Source organism: Polyodon spathula, chromosome 14 (genome assembly GCF_017654505.1).
Source record: "Polyodon spathula isolate WHYD16114869_AA chromosome 14, ASM1765450v1, whole genome shotgun sequence".
Lineage (NCBI taxonomy): Eukaryota > Metazoa > Chordata > Actinopteri > Acipenseriformes > Polyodontidae > Polyodon > Polyodon spathula.
In genome coordinates, this window is record NC_054547.1 from 3,076,563 (window position 1) to 3,093,624 (window position 17,062).

A 17,062-nucleotide genomic window follows, 5' to 3' on the forward strand; every position below is an offset into this window, starting at 1 on the left:
TAAAAGTGAATTGGCTCATTTGCTTACTTGGCCCACAGAATCCATGGCAACAGTCAACAAAACTACTTTCAAAATGGATGTTTTATTAAGGGTAAAATGATTCTGCTATATTGTATTACATTACCTACTATTGTATATATATTTTCTGAGCTGGTTGAACTCTTGCAAGTGGGTCTCTCGAAATTAGGCGATGCGGGAGGCCTGAGCGCTTGTGTCAGTAGGTCTCAGCTGGAAGGCCCTCAAAGTGGTCAATTGCTTGTTGCTGACTGGTATTGCTGTAGTAACAAGAACCTGTATAAATGTTTACATTAGTGTGATACAGGCTGAGCTCAATTCAAGAACTGAAAAATAAACAGTGAAAGACTCCTGGTGGCTCATCTTTGATAAATTACTGTTCTTATCCAAGCAAGCAACAGCCGGCAAGGGATTAGCTGCTGAGGCCCTGCTGGTGTGGAGCTGGGAGTCTTGAAATCATTGGATGTTTTGAGCCCTATTAAATAGACCCTTTTTACTCCTTTTTTTTTTTTCCTGACCCCCTATAATTTGTGTTGCAGAAGTGCCAGGTGAGTTGCAGTGATGAGGAGGTATACAGCTGTGGCCAAAATGCTTGCATCAATTTAGAATTTTAGGATTGAAACATAAAATAAATAAATTAAAAAAAAAACAAAAAAAAAAAATTCTTTATTTATCAACATGTAATCAAAGAAAATACAAAATGATATTGAAAAAGTCTACTGGAAGCCAATATTTCATGTTAGATTTCGAAATGTCAAAATTCAATATGTTAACATAACATTATTCAGCAGATTTCATTCAACCCTTATGAAGCAAAATGTGTTAATTTTATAAGGTGTAAAACCTTTGGCCATTTCTGTACCTGCTCAAATTCTCTGTGCAGGTCTCAAATTTAAAGGGGAATCATAAAAATCAACTCTCTCTCTCTCTCATATATTATAGTGGTTCACCGATAAAGATATTCTTGGCCAATAGTTATGTAGCCATATCGTCCGTTAATGATTGATGCATTTACTTAAAAAATTATGTAGTAATATATTTTGTACTTTGCAGCAATTTATACATTTATTTCACATCATAGTCACACAAAAATAACATTTTGCATTTGTACTTGTAAAAACACTTATGTAGAAAAAAAACATATAATGTGACTTAACTTATAACCACTTGCTGTCAACAAGTACGTATAAGTTATACCTGTACTGTACAATAGAAAAGAAATGTGGCCTACGCAATGTCAACAGCACCAATAAATAAAAGCAGGGTTTTTTTTTTTTTTTTTTTTTTTTTGTGTAGCCTCCCCACTGCAGAAGCGCAAGCCAGGCACTCGGGCACACCCAGCAAGCTGAGAGACTTGCAAGCCACCTGACATTGTTCTCTCTCTCTCTCTCTCTCTCTCTCTCTCTCGTTTTGAGACTGGGTTGATAATTTTGAAATGGAGTTGGCTCTGCCGCGGCTGCTGGCACAAAGGTCATTGAAATGTCACAGCTGTGTCATTAAACAGTAATCTGGGGATTTGTGTGCAGAGAAGGGGCTGCGCTTGGGTAATGCTGGGAACAGCAGCTGGGAGAGGGCTGGCATGCCCCTGCCCGCTGCTTCACAGCCTTCCTGTCATCAGATCCAAGGCAGCAGGCTTGCTCTCGTCTCCCAGCCAGGACTCCAGAGCCTGAGGAATACTTTGGCACAGAAACAGAGGAGACCGAGTGCTGTGGCAAAATAGTGCAAGACAGTCAGTACTGTGAGATGTCCTTTTCCAATCCATGTAACATTTTATTTTCCACGAGGGCTTCATAGAAGGACTCTTCTCAGTAGAATACATTGTTAGCTAGGAGCACATTTTAAATGTAGCCTTTGTGTTGGTTGCTTTCTTGATCATTGTCTTTGGTGTTCCAAATGAAGAAGTAGTCTTTGCTCACGTTTTTTTTCTGTGCAAACCCAACACCACAGCTCAGGGGTGGCCAACCATGGTCCTGGACAGCAGTAGGGTCTCCTTATTTTCGTTCCAATTCCTTAATTGAACCAGTTGTTTTCATAATTGGTTAACGCTACCTTTTTTCCCAGGTCTTTTGTCCTTAATGATTTAAAGATACCCAGAAAACAGTCAGGATTGTGACTCTCCAGGACCAGGGTTGGCCACCCCTGCCATGGCTTATACCTGTCAAAACATGCAATCTATTGTGAAGTTAACTGTTCTTTTTGAGGTATGTGGTCTGTCAGTGACCACTTAAACAGCATGCAATCACCTGGTACAACATTATGAAATAAGATGGTTTTGGAAAGAATTTGGTACTGATTCCAAATGTGTGAAGGTGGCTCTATACTGGAAGTGAGCGACTCGAGCGATGCATGCAAATTTCGTATCTACATCAAAAGTAAATATTTTAGCAGAAACTGTCACGGGACCCTGTCCTTATTCCTCCCGCTGTTTTTCCACCCAATCCCACACAAGACAGAGGCGGTCCGTTCACAACAGTACTCATTCAGCACATAGACTACAAAGCTAACACACACCAAAGAGAGAGCGAAGTCGCCCACACACCCAGGAGAGAGAAATGGCAGGCTAATTTGACACACTCCCAGGAGAGAAAGAGAGGTCCCACTGACGGGGAAGAGGTAAAACACAAACAATCACGCTCGCAGTAATACAACACAATACACCCCCAGCGCCCACAAAACTACACAAACAACTATTTACATAATTTTTCCATCTCGTCCACCCTCTCCCACAGTCCCAACAGTCCATACTCCTGCAGGTGGGGCTTATCCTGGGACTGGGCTGGGGGCAGAAGCTGGGACTGATCCCAGGGCTGTGCCTTGAAACAGGGCTGAAGCTGATCCTGGGTGTGGTTTTGTGAGTGGGTTGGGAACTGACTTTGCTTCTGATTGGTCCATTTAACTCTAGTCACCCACGACTGGCAGAGGAATGTTTTTAAGTAAATTGGTAGCACTCACAACTCCACCCGTCAAATTCTGCCTCCCCTTGAAGACCAGCAGTTGAAGTCGACATCTAAAATGAAGTCACTGAGACTTGAGCTATGAATTGTGTGCATGTGTTGTTTTTAAATTATATTTGAACCCAATTTGCTTCTATGCTATTGGCATTTATTGTAATGAAGTGTGGTGTTGCTTATAACATAAAAAGGATATTTTTTTTGAAGCCAGTGACTACCTAGTAAGGTCTAATATATGAATTTGTTTTTGTGCCACTGAAAATGGTAATCCATTTTATTTCCAGCAATTAAATACAGTGTAGTTGCAATGAAGATTTTCAACCAGAGTGCTGGTTAAAAAGATTTTCGGGGTGATAAACTTTGAATGTTATGGATAAGACCATATTGGACTTCTTTTTTTTTTTTTGAATTTTTGTATGCGTGGGTCCATAAAACCAGCAAAGCAGATCCGTTCAAGTGCAACCACTCAGAGAGAGGGAATTTGCAATCTGCACAGAGAGCCGAGATCTAATGCAAAGTGACTCTCCCCTCCCTCCATTGCTAGATTAGTGGATAGCTACAGTTTGTGGGGGAGTGTTTTTGTTTTATTTAATTTTCAGCTGTAATTTATATTTCAGGCACAATTTAAGGTAACTTTATACATCAAAATCAATCTTAAATAGCCTTAACATTGTGTTCAGAGTTTACATACTTAAGACATAAACTAATGGATCATGAGTTATCCATTTTGACAAGTCTGTTTACTGTACTTTTTTAAAAGGTTTTTTTTTTTCTCTCCCAGAAAGCCCCCCCAAAAAAGACAAGGCACAAGCATTTTAAAAAGGGTTTACTCCAGCCTTTAATTTCTTTATTTAGGAACAACAACTGTTCCTAGAAAACAAACAAATCATTTAACAGAATAAGATTCTGCAGTTTTGTAGCATTAGCGTGGCTTTTTTAAAAGTAAAAAGCTTTGCAAATGTGGGTCGGAGGGTCTTGTGTACAGTAATAAATCAGAATCGCCGTAGTTCTGCTTCTTTTAGGAAATACAAGTAAAACTGGTATGATTTTTATTTTTTTTATTCTAGTTGGAAAAAAAGATCCGCGAGAAGTTTAACCGCTACCTAGACGTGGTGAACAGGAACAAGCAGGTGGTTGAAGCCTCGTACACGGCCCACCTCACATCCCCACTGACTGCCATCCAGGACTGCTGCACCATCCCGCCCTCCATGCTGGAGTAAGTACATTGCACAAGGGAGGTGCTCCGCTGGGCAGGGCTCGAGTGCAAAAGGAGGAGGTTCAGATTTACAATAGATTTCCCTCAGTCTCGTTTTTAGTTTTGTAATGGTTATTCTTCATTTCCACGACAGCATTGGGTATAACGTTAGAACACTCGTTCTGTGCAGCGTTCGTCTGCCTTGCTTACACATTATCAAATGAGTTTTGAATGGATTCAGTGGTGAATGTGGGAGTTCCATTAGAAAAGCTTGTATTTCAGATTCAATGACATTTGAAGGTTGATTCAGAAGTGTATTCTAAATGTGTTTTTTAAAAATCAATATTGTCTAAATACATAGTGATATCGCAGTTTTAAAACTAAAATAAACTTAAAAAAAAAGTAGACAAACATTTATTTGTTTATTCTGTAGGATGGCACAGATTCAATTAAATTACGGCACTGCTATCTTTTTATGTTGTTTTAAAATACCAATAATAATAATAAAAGAACGTGTGCTTTTAGCGGCTTGAAACCATCAAATCCTCTTTGTTGCAGCATTGATATCTGGTACCTGTTTATATCCGCTGTAAAGAAAAATAGTACCATTTGCATTTTTCTAATAGCTTCTAGGCACTTTGATGCGTGGTGTGAAGTGAACGTTGTTTCGTTAGCAGCTTGAATACTGCCACAGCCCCCACCCTGTCACACGCAGGGATATTGCCAGCCAATGAGCTGTTCCGACAGTGCGGAGTACATTGCACTGCCATGACGTAACCAGAGAGAGTTTAGTGAAACCTGTTGCTCATTAAAATATATTGCATCAAAGGCATACTCTCTGTTTGTGGTTTGTTACTCCTGCCTAATTGTATTCTGCGTGCATTATTTGTAACATCAAGCATGGGATGATGCCCCTACCAGCAGAACAAAGTGCCTTCTGAATAAACTGTATGATGCTAGAATTATACAACCCAGTAAGACATTCTTGGACCGGTAATGTTATTGCTTGTCAAATCCTGCACCAGTTCCAGTCCAGGCATTTCTTCTGACCTGGCCCTGCATTTCAGTTTTCAGTCCTCACCTTTCTAATGCACAACAGCCTCTGGCATTTAACATGGTGTGTGGTAACTATTCTATGAACGTCAGTCAACGACACAAAAGAAAATATTCCAGTATGTACATTTGTGGCCTGGAATATTGCCTGGTTTGGCCAGTCCTGCATGAGATGTGTTGATTTGCAAGAGAAAGTGAAGTAGCAGCTGTGGTCCCGTTCCATCAATGTGCTTTATGTGTGCTATTTATTTATTTGTCTATTTATTTACTTAATTTTAAGCATGAGTGTATTAACTCAGTGATAGTCAAGCAATTTGTGATGTATCTATTTTCCTTAGCTGTGCTGTGTCATGACTGCAGTGATCAAACCCTTGTGTCTCTTGTGTTGCATGTAAAGCAGTTCTCATGTCTTTCGAAACTGGTCGGCACACCTGCGCTGTTTGTTTAGACCCTTACTGGGGGGGGTGAGGTATCTCGCGCTCTTCCTGATGGGTTATACCCTCTTCCTGGAGAGTGTTTAGAGCTCAGCTCCCTGTACAGCATTCAGCTTTGAAATGAGCAGCCTTCAACCACATGAGCCCAATGCTTTTATCATGGGGTGGTACTTCTTTTTTTCTATACGTTTGGTGGTGGTGGGGTTGGTAGTATACTCCTGAACATACTATGTACAGTATTGAGCAATAATGTAGCACTGGGTAAACATTTGCCCCACAATATTGCTAGGGTACATATGTACCTTGTGACGTGATTTTATGACACAGAATGAGTCATAAAGTCAAATATGTAACTAGGCTATAAACGTCCAGTTGCTTTTATATAAAAGACTTGCCTGCTTAGATAGATCTCAGCTGATAGTCAAGACTGACTCTCTTCTATAAAAAATGGTCTCACGAGTAATTAAATACATATTTCATTTGTACTGTTTTTTTGTCAGAATAAAAATAGGATCTTTAAGTAGTTTTTCCATGTCAAGGTTCGGTGTCTCCCCATGTGGAAGAATCACAGAACACACTTTGAAGAGGCACTGTCAGTTTGCTGTCTGGCATTTAATCCTCTTAAACAGTGGTAGAATGCTCCCACAGTCCTGTTTTATTTGCTTTGTGATAAGGATGTTTGAATTGCTTCACACAAAGGATTTTAGGAACTGGAAAAGGTATAAAAAAACAACACAATGTAACTGATAAAGCTACCAATAATATAGTAGGTTGAAGGTAATGATACAGTGCATTGTGTATATATATGTGTGTAACAATTTTGAATTGTGCAGTGCACATTTATATGTTTGCATGCCTGTATGCAAAAAAGCCATCCAAATTGAAGATGCATGAAAAGTTCATACTGCTTGTGCTAAAATTAGAGCTTTGACTGACGCAGAATTCCAGGTGACAAAAACAAAATGGCATTTTTAATTTTTATTATTTTTTATCTATACAAGGCAGAGAAATCCACAATGAGTTTTAGCCGTTTCAGTCCTGAATTGTTTTTGTCAAGCTGAAGAATAAACCCCTGTATTGCGCATTTGTGAACAGAACCATTTTCTTAATAAACATATATTTATACGCTAGCTCGGACTGTCGCCGAGGAGTCCTGTGAGATTCCAGTGTAATTTCCGATGGCATAGTATGTTAAGACGCTAAGATGAGGTTGAGGTCCTGCCAGGACTGAACAGGTTAAATTGCATTCATTGAAGAAATACTGGTATTCGCGGTGTATACTAGGCAGGGTTTATCATGCAGGGTTTTTCCTTAGCTGTAATAGAACGTCTTTGTGATGGGCTTCAGCAGTTGTTGTAGTGGTACTTATTTGGAATATTGTGTGCTACCATAATAAAATAATACATTGTTTGCTTTCAGTAGTATGAAATCTGAGTTGCATATCTTCAGTAAAAGCCACAGGCTCATTTGTTTAAAAAAAATAATAAAAAATAATAGAGTATAATTGAAAACAAAAACTGCCCAGAGACAATTTTGTTAAAGATATTGAACACAATCCCAGCATGCTAACTACAAGGTTCTTTTTTTTTTTCATGAGCACAGAATGTCTTTCAGGAGCTTCATTTACAGAGAACCCAAACTGAATGAAACTCGAATGGAGATGGCTAGAAGGGTTTATTATTTTTTTTTTTGTTTTCGATGTAAAATTCAAGAGCAGGCAAATTTCATGATACTTTTTTTTAAAATGTTCTATTTTATTTTCCACATTTACTTAGCCCCCACATGTACACCATGTTGAAGGAGAAAAATAATGACTGGGGCCTGCTGGGAATTAAATGTCTGAAGTTCAAAGCGTTTTGTACATCAGAGCAGACGTCAGTCAAGTGAGCATCTCACTAGCGAGCTCAGGGAGGGGATTTCAGTGGGGAAGAGATCAAAGCAGGCGCTCGCTGCTCCCCCAAGACGCAGCTCCACACAGCCCTTCATTAAAGTGAACTGAGCCGGGAAACAATACTGAGATGTGACTTCTTGTTTGGGGGTGGGGGGGTGGGTGGGGGGGAGTTTCTGGCATCTGTTTGATCTACAGAAGCCAGAGCTGCCTTGCACTAGTGTGATTCAATATTCAGAGTCATGTGGTCAAGGCTTTTAAACCTTGTGCAATTCGGAAAGACCTGGCCAGGTCTGGGGGTGATGCTAGTGGGGGATAGGGGGGTGGATGCACCATGTGTGCTGCTAAGTGGATTAAAAAAAGACAGCAGTCCAGAAATGTTTTTATGGTACACAACTTTGAGTACAATGGAGATACATAAAAATATGATGTGATAATAACTTGTACTACACTTTTACTTTTTTCAGTTTTGATGGCAACTTCAACACAAACGTTTCCAAAACCATCAGCTGTGACAGGCTGTCTACCACCGTAAACAGCCGTGCCTTCAACCCAGGACGCGACCTCAACTCAGGTCGGTACACCTCTCTCTTGATGGAGCTGCAGAGCGCATTAGCACCTGTGAAACAGAACACCATGGCAACATGCTGTTCAGCACAGAATATTCCTTTAAACTCATTCCATTTTAAAACGAGGAAACAGGAAAGCTTTAAATATTAAACAGAGAGAGAGAGAGAGAGAGAGAGAGAGAGACTGCAGTGGTTGATAAGCTTATTACCAGAACCTTATTTCAGGAAAACAAGCACCATAGAAATACTACAGGGATGGAAGTAAGACTCTTACTGCACAGCAGTTCCACCTGTTCCCGGTTTTAATATGTGCCTAATTAGCCCCAGTCTGTAGGTAACAAGCTCAGGTGTGTCTTATTAAACTCAAAGTAGAACCAGGAATGGATCAAACTGCTATGCAGTGGGAGTCTTATTTCCATCCCTGAGATACTATAGCTGAGATTTTAATTGTGACTCAATTTAGAACAGGAAGCTTCATGCTGCCCCCATCATTTGTATTCCCCATTCCCCGCAGTCCAGTCACACTCTCTCATTGTGTAAATAATGTATGATTTGGACCCCAGTGATGAAATGAAGCATGAGCAGTGATACACACAGTGCAGCTGCTGAACAACAAAACCAGCACAAGGACTGATGACAGCATGGCTATCAGTCTGCTTGCTCTTTACTCTAAAGTGCTGTGTTTATCCTTTGAGAGCGTGGAGTGGAGGGATCCGAAGGATGACTGTAGAACCAGAAAGATTTTGGAGAGCTCCTCGCAGTTTGTAAACTAAATTGCTATAGAAAAATGTTTATTTGTTTGTGTGTGTCAGGTGTACATATTATGTAGGCATGTTTTTTGTTACATTTCTAAGCATGTGCTATGTCGTTGCGTGTGTGTGAAGCATGAAACTCTTGACCCTTTTCATTAGTACAGTAGTGCATTATAGTTCCCTAAACAATCACTTTCTTTAAGAAGGGCAAAATGCTGATCTTATCGTATTTTTGACCTTTTTTTGACATTTCTTCTGTTGGCTAGAAAGCTGGTAACTGGAATTTTTAGAAACAGTGATGTTATCTCCACGATGAGAGCAGTTTCCTCCACAGATAATGCTTTTGTTTTTGTTGGCAACGTTAACAGTGCTGTTCAGAACTCTCTTGCTGGTCCCATACTAACAGTTGCTACAGTTTTGTAATTATCCATCAAGCTCTCCCTGAAAAATATATAAAGGATAATGTGTTATATTATGGTTTTATCATAGACTGATTGTGTTTTTCCAGGATTCTGAAAACACATATCCTCTTCAACTGGCTCTCTGTTTGTGCTCTCTTCATTTTCCTGTGTTAATAAGAAGGATCACTGTATATCTACCCAATGTCTGGGTTGGGGATAAGTCCTTTTGAAAGATGTTTTGAGCCTTTTAAAAAAAAAAAAAATATATATATATAGATTTTGTTTTAGTAAGGACACGTTTGTTGTTGTTGAATGGTAGCATAGTATCCGTTTGCAGTACGGAAAACAAGATTGTTATCAGTTCTAGAATTCCTTCAATGGAACGTTTGAGTTGTTTAGAAGATGCTGGTATGTAAATGATTGCACGCTGCTTTAGATTGGAGTGAGTGTGTGACACTCGCATTGCAGAAGGCCATGAGATTTCAAACTGGTTTTCAGTATCTCCTAAACTGTACTTGATTGCACGCTTGGCTGAGGGGAGAAGGGCTTCATTATTTGTGTGTGTGTGTGTTCATTATTTTATTATATTCCAGTTACATAAAAATCTAACAAAAATCTAAGCCGATATAGAAGCATACCGTCTTCTAAAGAGTTTCATTCATTCCTCCAGGAGTGCTCTATTGACTTTTCTATCCATTTGGTCAAATTAATAAAGCAGTCCATGTTTACGATGACTAAATGTGTTCATTTCTTCGAATCTGTTCTCTTCTTGCATGCTGTTCCCATTCAGATTTGAAAGAGGCCTAAGCTAAGCACAAAGGCTGACGTACCCGTGAGCTGAAGTCTTTGATTGTTGGTCAGGCTTGTCTTTTCACACGCCTGTTCATTCTTTCCATTCTACTCCACAGTGCTGGCTGACAACCTGAAGTCCAACCCCGGGATAAAGTGGCAATACTTCAGCTCTGAAGAGGGCATCTTCACCGTCTTTCCAGCTCACAAGTTCCGCTGCAAGGGCACCTATGAGCACCGCAGCAGGTAAGAATGAATGCACCTGTTGCACTTCTCAGACTCCTACCTGGTAATGATGGAACCCTGCGCCAGACCAGTTGTAATTGTAACTCATTGCAATTACATTGTAATTGTAGCTGAACCTTGGCACACCTGTGTGTTAAACAATTATAAAGCTACAAACAATATGGGTTTGATTTTACCAAGCCATCCAACTCTGAACGGCATGTGTTGCTTATTAAAACAGTGACCGTGGCATTTGAGGGAGTTCCATTACAAATGCCACGATAATTGGGCCATTTCTGAAGAGTCATTTTCCAGTTATGTAAACAAAACAAAGCTAAATTAATCAGCCCCTGCCCTTGCTTGTCAAGGAGCTGTCGTGATTGTAGACTCCTGACAGGAATGCAGACAGAGGGAGGAAGAGCATTCATCAGGGAGGATGCCCCTGGTTAGAGTGGCCTCCTGATGGAATCAGATCCTGTACTGTTCTGAGTTTCCACAGGAAGCAGAGACCATGTTTACTGCTGAGCTCAGACTGTTAGAGCTGTTCCAGTTGTGCTGTATTTTTATTAGATGATTTAAAGTTCCAAGTAAAGCAGCTGGTCCTGACGTGAGTCAGGCCTAATTGTTTTGAATGAGGCGAGGAGCACACAGTTAGAAGTAGTCAGCCATACGGTGCTGACATACAAAGAAGATATTCCACTGAACCGAATGGAAAGATGAATTACATTTAGTGGTCTGTCTAACAATCTGTCTGTATTTTGGTTTTGTATTCTAGGCCTGTGTATGTATCAGCTGTGCGACCGCAGTCAAAGCACATAGTCGTCATCGTGGACCATGGAGCCTCGGCCACCGAAACCCAGATTCAGATTGCTAAAGATGCAGCACAAGTCATCCTGAATTCCATCGATGAGCATGATAAAGTGAGTGCTTCAGCAGTAAATAGAAATTTGGAAGAGAGGGCGGCCCTGTGGCAGAATCTGCCAGTTACAGAAATATATTGTAATTTGAATTTGGGAAGGGTTTGACTTTGTTCACCAAGATCACCTATAATCTTTAGCCTATTCAAGGTAGCAATACCTAATATTTGTAACAGATACAGTATAAACTTCAATATTACATTAACTTTGCCCAAACCCTGTTTTCTAGATGGTAATTACACAATGCAATACCAAACACTATCAGTTTAGCTTTAGAGCATGGCATAAGATCTTCGTGTCAGTAGTTTACTGCCCCCCTTGTTTTCACATGGTCCCGGTCTCCTCACCTTGTCTGCTGTCTCCTCTCTTGTTCAGATCTCCGTGTTGGCGGTGGCAGATGCAGTGCGGACTTGTTCCCTGGATCAGTGCTACAAGGCTTTCCTGTCTCCAGCCACCAGTGAAACCAAGAGGAAGATGTCTTCCTTTATTAGCAACATCAAGTCCTCGGACAGCCCCACCCAGCATGCCCTGGGCTTCCAGAAAGCTTTCCAGCTCCTCCGGGGAACCCACAACGTGACCAGGCAGAAGTCAAGTACGCTGTCCTTCTGTTCAATATGCCTGTCCTTTCTTGTGCTGCTAGAGTTACTGGGGGCTCATACTGCACCCCTTTCAGCAAGCATCCATACTTAACAAATTGATAAAAGCCGAGCACTCGCTTACTGAGCAAATGCTGCTCTTTGTAGCTGTCTCTGCACCACTCCTTCCTTGGAATGAGAACACATTGTTAATTTCTCATTCCTAAGGTTAGGGTAATTGAGAACTGAGCTTCTGAACCCATCAGACACACAGATAAACGTAATGATGCATTAGAATAAGTCTATAGTGTATGTTAGCAGAGCTTTATGAACATGATTTGCTGCTGAAAGTACCGTACTACCACAAGAAATAATTGCCAAAAGGAATCATTGGGATGTTGTCTTGTCACAACAGTTAGTGACAGTTACTGCTTGAACGAAGGCTGAAGTGCAGTGTTCTCTCTCTCTCTCTCTCTCTCTGCAGACACTGACATGGTGATAATCTACCTGTCATCGGGAATCACGTCAGGGGACTCCTCCGAGGACGATAAGAAAGCCACGCTCCGAGTTATCAACGAGGAGAACGGCTACCTGAACAACACTGCCATGATCCTCACCTACGCGCTCATGAACGGTACCAAGGGTTTTTCACTTGAATATGAGAGCTAATGCAGCCGTTTCTTTAGCATGTACATGTTTCTATAACAACAGGTTTAGAAATGGAATCCTCTATACGCTTCATCACTGTCATGTCCGTTGTACACGGCCCCTCCCCTTCCCTTCATCTTCATGCTCTGTGGTGGGCTGGATTGTGTCCCTTCACCTGTCCCCCACTAAACAATGGTACGAGATGTGTTAAGCAAAGCTTCAAAGCAGACAGGCATCTGTTAGCACAAACACAATTTCAGCATGACATTAAAATCGGGTCTCCAAAGCAGAAGCACTGAAAGGAGGCTTGAGCATACCGTACACCTATATTAAAATAGATGAAAGCGAGCGGCCTCTTTCAATAACGGACGGGGGGAGCACTTGTAAAACAAATGTTGTTTATCAGAGGGAATCTGCCGATGCTTTTAAATGGACTGGCAATCACTTTCATGCTGTTTAGAATTATTCGGTCCACAGATTGTGTTCAGTTACCAGAAAGCCATGCAACACTCAATCTGTCTTTATTAAAGAGTCCTATATTTTGGTAAAAATGTGCATATCACCAATGAAATGGTAAAACAGCAAGCAAAGGACGACGGTATGATGGTCCTTATTTTCCTTATTCTTTATATTTGTATAATAAAATTGGCAGTGTCATCCTTGGTCCCCAGCTGGGTTTTTATTGAACTATGTGCTATTTTTAAGATGAAGATGTTTTTCAAATAATGTTTGTAAAATAATTTTTTTTTTTTTTTTTTTTTTTTTTTTTTTTTTTTTTTTTACTTACTTTTAACCCTGTAAGGTACACAAAGAATTGAGCTTGTTGTTCAAACACTTTCTTCTTAAAATATATTTGAGAGTGATTCAAGTATCAAAGGAGGAAACTGACCATTAGGATGACCCAACAGGTCACTAAATTTTAAACACTGTTTTGTGCACCCCATTGGAAAAATAGTTAGCTCCATTTTATGTATGGGGACACAAGTCTGTTGTATGTTTTTGTGTTGGAATTCTATGCCCTGATTCCTCTCTGTGCAGATGGTGTCACTGGATTGAAGGAGCTGGCATTCCTGCGGGATCTGGCTGAACAGAACTCTGCCAAGTACGGCGTGCGGGACCGAGCGTCTCTTCCGGTCGTCAAGGGCAGCATGATGGTCTTGAACCAGCTCAGCAACCTGGAGACCACTGTGGGGCGTTTCTACATCAACCTGCCCAACAGGATGATCGACGTGGCCGTCTTCAGCCTGCCCTACAATGATGAAATGGGAGAAGGTACTGTATGAGTGACTGGCCCTCCAGCATCTTTACCACTGTACAAAATTAACAAGTAGATGTCATTAAGCTTACCCACCAGCAGGGGTCATCAGTGTCGTCATACATTGGTGGTCCACTGATAAGTATCTGTTTTGCGCTTAAAGCACACATACATAATGTAAGTGGTGTTAAAGCTAATGAAAGTTAGGAATTTTCACAGCAGTAACTGCTCAGTGGATTTTGATTATTCGTTACTGTGCTTGTGTCTGGTGGATTACAACCCACCATTGAACATACAGTGATTTGAAATGTATTGGGTATTGATAATGCTATACATTCTGGTACAATTACAGTTGCAGAAACCATTTCTTCCTTCAGGTCTCATAATGACTGTTGTCAGACCGTGTTACTTTGGCAACCTGTTGCTGGGGATTGTGGGAGTCGATGTAAACTTGGCCTACATCCTAGAAGATGTAACCTACTACCAGGACTCTCTGGCATCCTACACCTTTCTCATAGATAATAAAGGTTGGTATTTGAATGGCGCAAAGCCATTGGCATTGCATGCTGCAAATTGTTCCATTGTTTTCGTGGAGGGTGCTAATAGACAGGGACACATTCAGGGGGGAGTCTCTGTCTTGGGAGTCCATGTCTTAGCGTGTCTAGACTGACATTTCTAATGCTCTTTTGTGCTGTATAGAATTCCTGTTTCAGAGGAAATACCTCAAACTCTTTATCACTCACCTGCCCACAGTTTCACTACAGCTCAGTGGCACGACATGTTTTGGCTAGGATAAAGAATGGTGAGGAATGAGTGGAGTTTTCTATTATTTTAGTCTTGCCGTGAACAAAAGAAAACTCGCTGTGCCTTTATACCCAGTGCCTTTATACCCAGTGCCTTTACAATCTGCCCAAGCTGCTTCATTTAACTACAGACTAATTACAGGTAGGCGGTCTCCAATACAGTTTTTTTTTTTACATGTCTTTCAAACAGTGCTAAATTACGGGCTTAGATATGAACCCCTTGACACCTAGTGTATATATGATTTGGGAGCCAAAGTCAGAATAACGCTACTAAATACTCTGCAGTTCCAGGTTATTATGCAGAGTCGCCTACTTTTGAAATGTCTTGCATTTGAAGCCCTGAAGGAAGTTTACAAGTCTTGCTTGTTTAAAACTGAGAAAATAGGACGAAGTAAACTGCAGGTTCTCTCTAAGGCTGCCAGCTACCATGAACACTGCTGTGAGGAGCCTGGTATCCTGATACACACAGAGCTGCAGTTCTATGCACACTACTGAAGCCACTTGCATGCAAGACTTCGATCATGTAAGATGGCAAGTCCCTGATGTAAAGAAATGACTTCTACAGGTGTCAAAACGCAATCTAGTGTTTCATAATCTATATTGCAATGCTTTTGTTAATCTGTACATTAATTGGGATCTGTCCTTTGATACTATGTTTTGTAGACTTTTTGAAAATACCAAAAATGAACTAATGAAAAAAAAGGCAACTCGGATGGGTGCAGCTGTGGACACATTCCTGAGAGACTTTCCTGGTGCAGGGCTGGGGGTTTGGGTTCACTAACCTCCTGCACGGCTGGTTGGAGTCTAGACCACCCTGACTGCTGTTTCCTGTTTTTCCAGGTTACACACTCATGCACCCCTCTCTCTCAAGACCTTACTTGCTGAGCGAGCCCCCTCTCCACACTGACATCACCCACTACGAGAACATACCTGGCTTTGAGCTGGTACGGCAAAACATTCTCAGGTGAGGAAAAGACCAGCCCTGAAAGCTCCAAAGAACAGAAGTGCTACTGGCTGGGATTGCATGTGAAAACCAGACTGCAAGGGGTAGATAGATCACACGTACTGTATGCTGTGCGCAGGATGACATCTATAACTCTGTCAAGCTTTGGCTTTCAGACAGTTTCTGTGCTGCTGTGGAATGCTGTTAGCTGACCTCGATTCAGGTTCAGAAAGCTGGTACAGGCTGCAGAAACAGTCCATACTTGCACTTGAACATGTTCGAAAAACAATTCCACAGTTACAACATAAGAGGAAAACTGTAAATATGTTTTGCAGAGTTTTTTTGGCAGTATAGCAAAGCTTGACACCTAATAAAGCACGTACAGCAAATAGCCAGCATAGTACAATTAGATTATACTGTTATTGACACAAGACTTTATAGGTGGTACCGAGTCTGAGTGCAAGGGTTCACAGCATATGCAGCTAGAGATTTGACTACATAAAAGGCTTCCTGAATGTGATTAAGTCTGTTTCATTACAGTAATTGAAGAGTGGGGTCAACAGTGCTGAACTGCTCTAGCATCTGGCTTGCATGCTTGAGAATTAACTTCCCAGCAAAATGAATCCACAACCCCACAGTGCTTTCTAGTACTGAACCACCCTCCGGGGCCCAGACGTTTGATTTGAATTTGTTGTTAAACCATTAAATACACAAGCAGATGTGATCTGGGACTTTTCTTAAGGGCTTCAAGCTCCCTTTATGAAATTACCTTTCTTGTACTTAAGATTGAGTCAGATTGTTTCCATTCGAGGTTGATGGAAAAGCCCTTGTTTGATTTGTACTGTAATATTTTTTTTTTTTTTTTTTTTTAATAATGATGTTGTGTTTTGTCAACACAGCCTCTCTCTAGGCAGCCAGGTCATTGCAGTCCCTGTGAACTCCTCTCTAACCTGGCACATGAACAGACTGAGGGATGCCAGCCAGGAGGCTTACAACGTCAGCTACGCCTGGAAACTGGTGCGTAACCAAGCTGTCAGCTGCCAGCGCAAGAGCAGGGTTGTGTAGGTCCTAGTGATGACAACAGAGTGAAAAAAAAACAGAGTGGCCCATTGGCATTGGCCTGTATACTGTATAAATCACGCGTCCCACACACAGGTCTTGAAAACAAGAACATAGGAGACTTAAGAGGGCATCACGTATCCAAAGGCATATTTACCCAGAAGCAAATTGCCATGTGTGTGCCGGCACCAATGCGGTATCACTTTCAGTGTAAATGAGAAATTCCAGAAATTCTGAAAAAGAAGGGAGCTTTTTGACCATCGGAGCAGAAGAGATAAATGCACAACTTAATGGAACTGTGCGAGATGCTAATGTGTATTTCACAATAGTAGAAAAGTTAGACACGCAGTGTTGTGCATAATAAAAAGCAAGTGATGAAAGGCAGTGAGTGATCGAGCCCCAAAAGGACGGGTTCATTATAATTTATGTGACAATAGTCTAGTGTGACATTCAGAAAGTTTAGTAAAATATCACGCATACCACGGCAGGTACCAAAGGCGCCATTGTTTTGATCACTGTGCGGAGCACTAGCAAATTATATTAACACGAGAATATCCGCCTTCTGTGTAAATGGGGGCGAGCCGCCAAAT

At 41.1% G+C, this 17,062-nt stretch overlaps 1 protein-coding gene across 1 annotated transcript in view; it reads left to right on the forward strand.

Annotated features, from left to right (window-relative positions):
* The window catches only part of LOC121327416 (VWFA and cache domain-containing protein 1-like), a 50,218-nt gene that overhangs the window by 22,198 nt on the left and 10,958 nt on the right, over window positions 1-17,062 (forward strand). Inside the window, exons 3-12 of the mRNA XM_041271473.1 lie at window positions 4,034-4,182; window positions 8,004-8,110; window positions 10,167-10,293; window positions 11,048-11,192; window positions 11,565-11,781; window positions 12,249-12,398; window positions 13,451-13,684; window positions 14,045-14,194; window positions 15,311-15,434; window positions 16,313-16,430. Coding sequence (XP_041127407.1) covers window positions 4,034-4,182; window positions 8,004-8,110; window positions 10,167-10,293; window positions 11,048-11,192; window positions 11,565-11,781; window positions 12,249-12,398; window positions 13,451-13,684; window positions 14,045-14,194; window positions 15,311-15,434; window positions 16,313-16,430 — 1,521 coding nt within the window. The remainder of the gene's footprint in view (window positions 1-4,033; window positions 4,183-8,003; window positions 8,111-10,166; window positions 10,294-11,047; window positions 11,193-11,564; window positions 11,782-12,248; window positions 12,399-13,450; window positions 13,685-14,044; window positions 14,195-15,310; window positions 15,435-16,312; window positions 16,431-17,062) is intronic.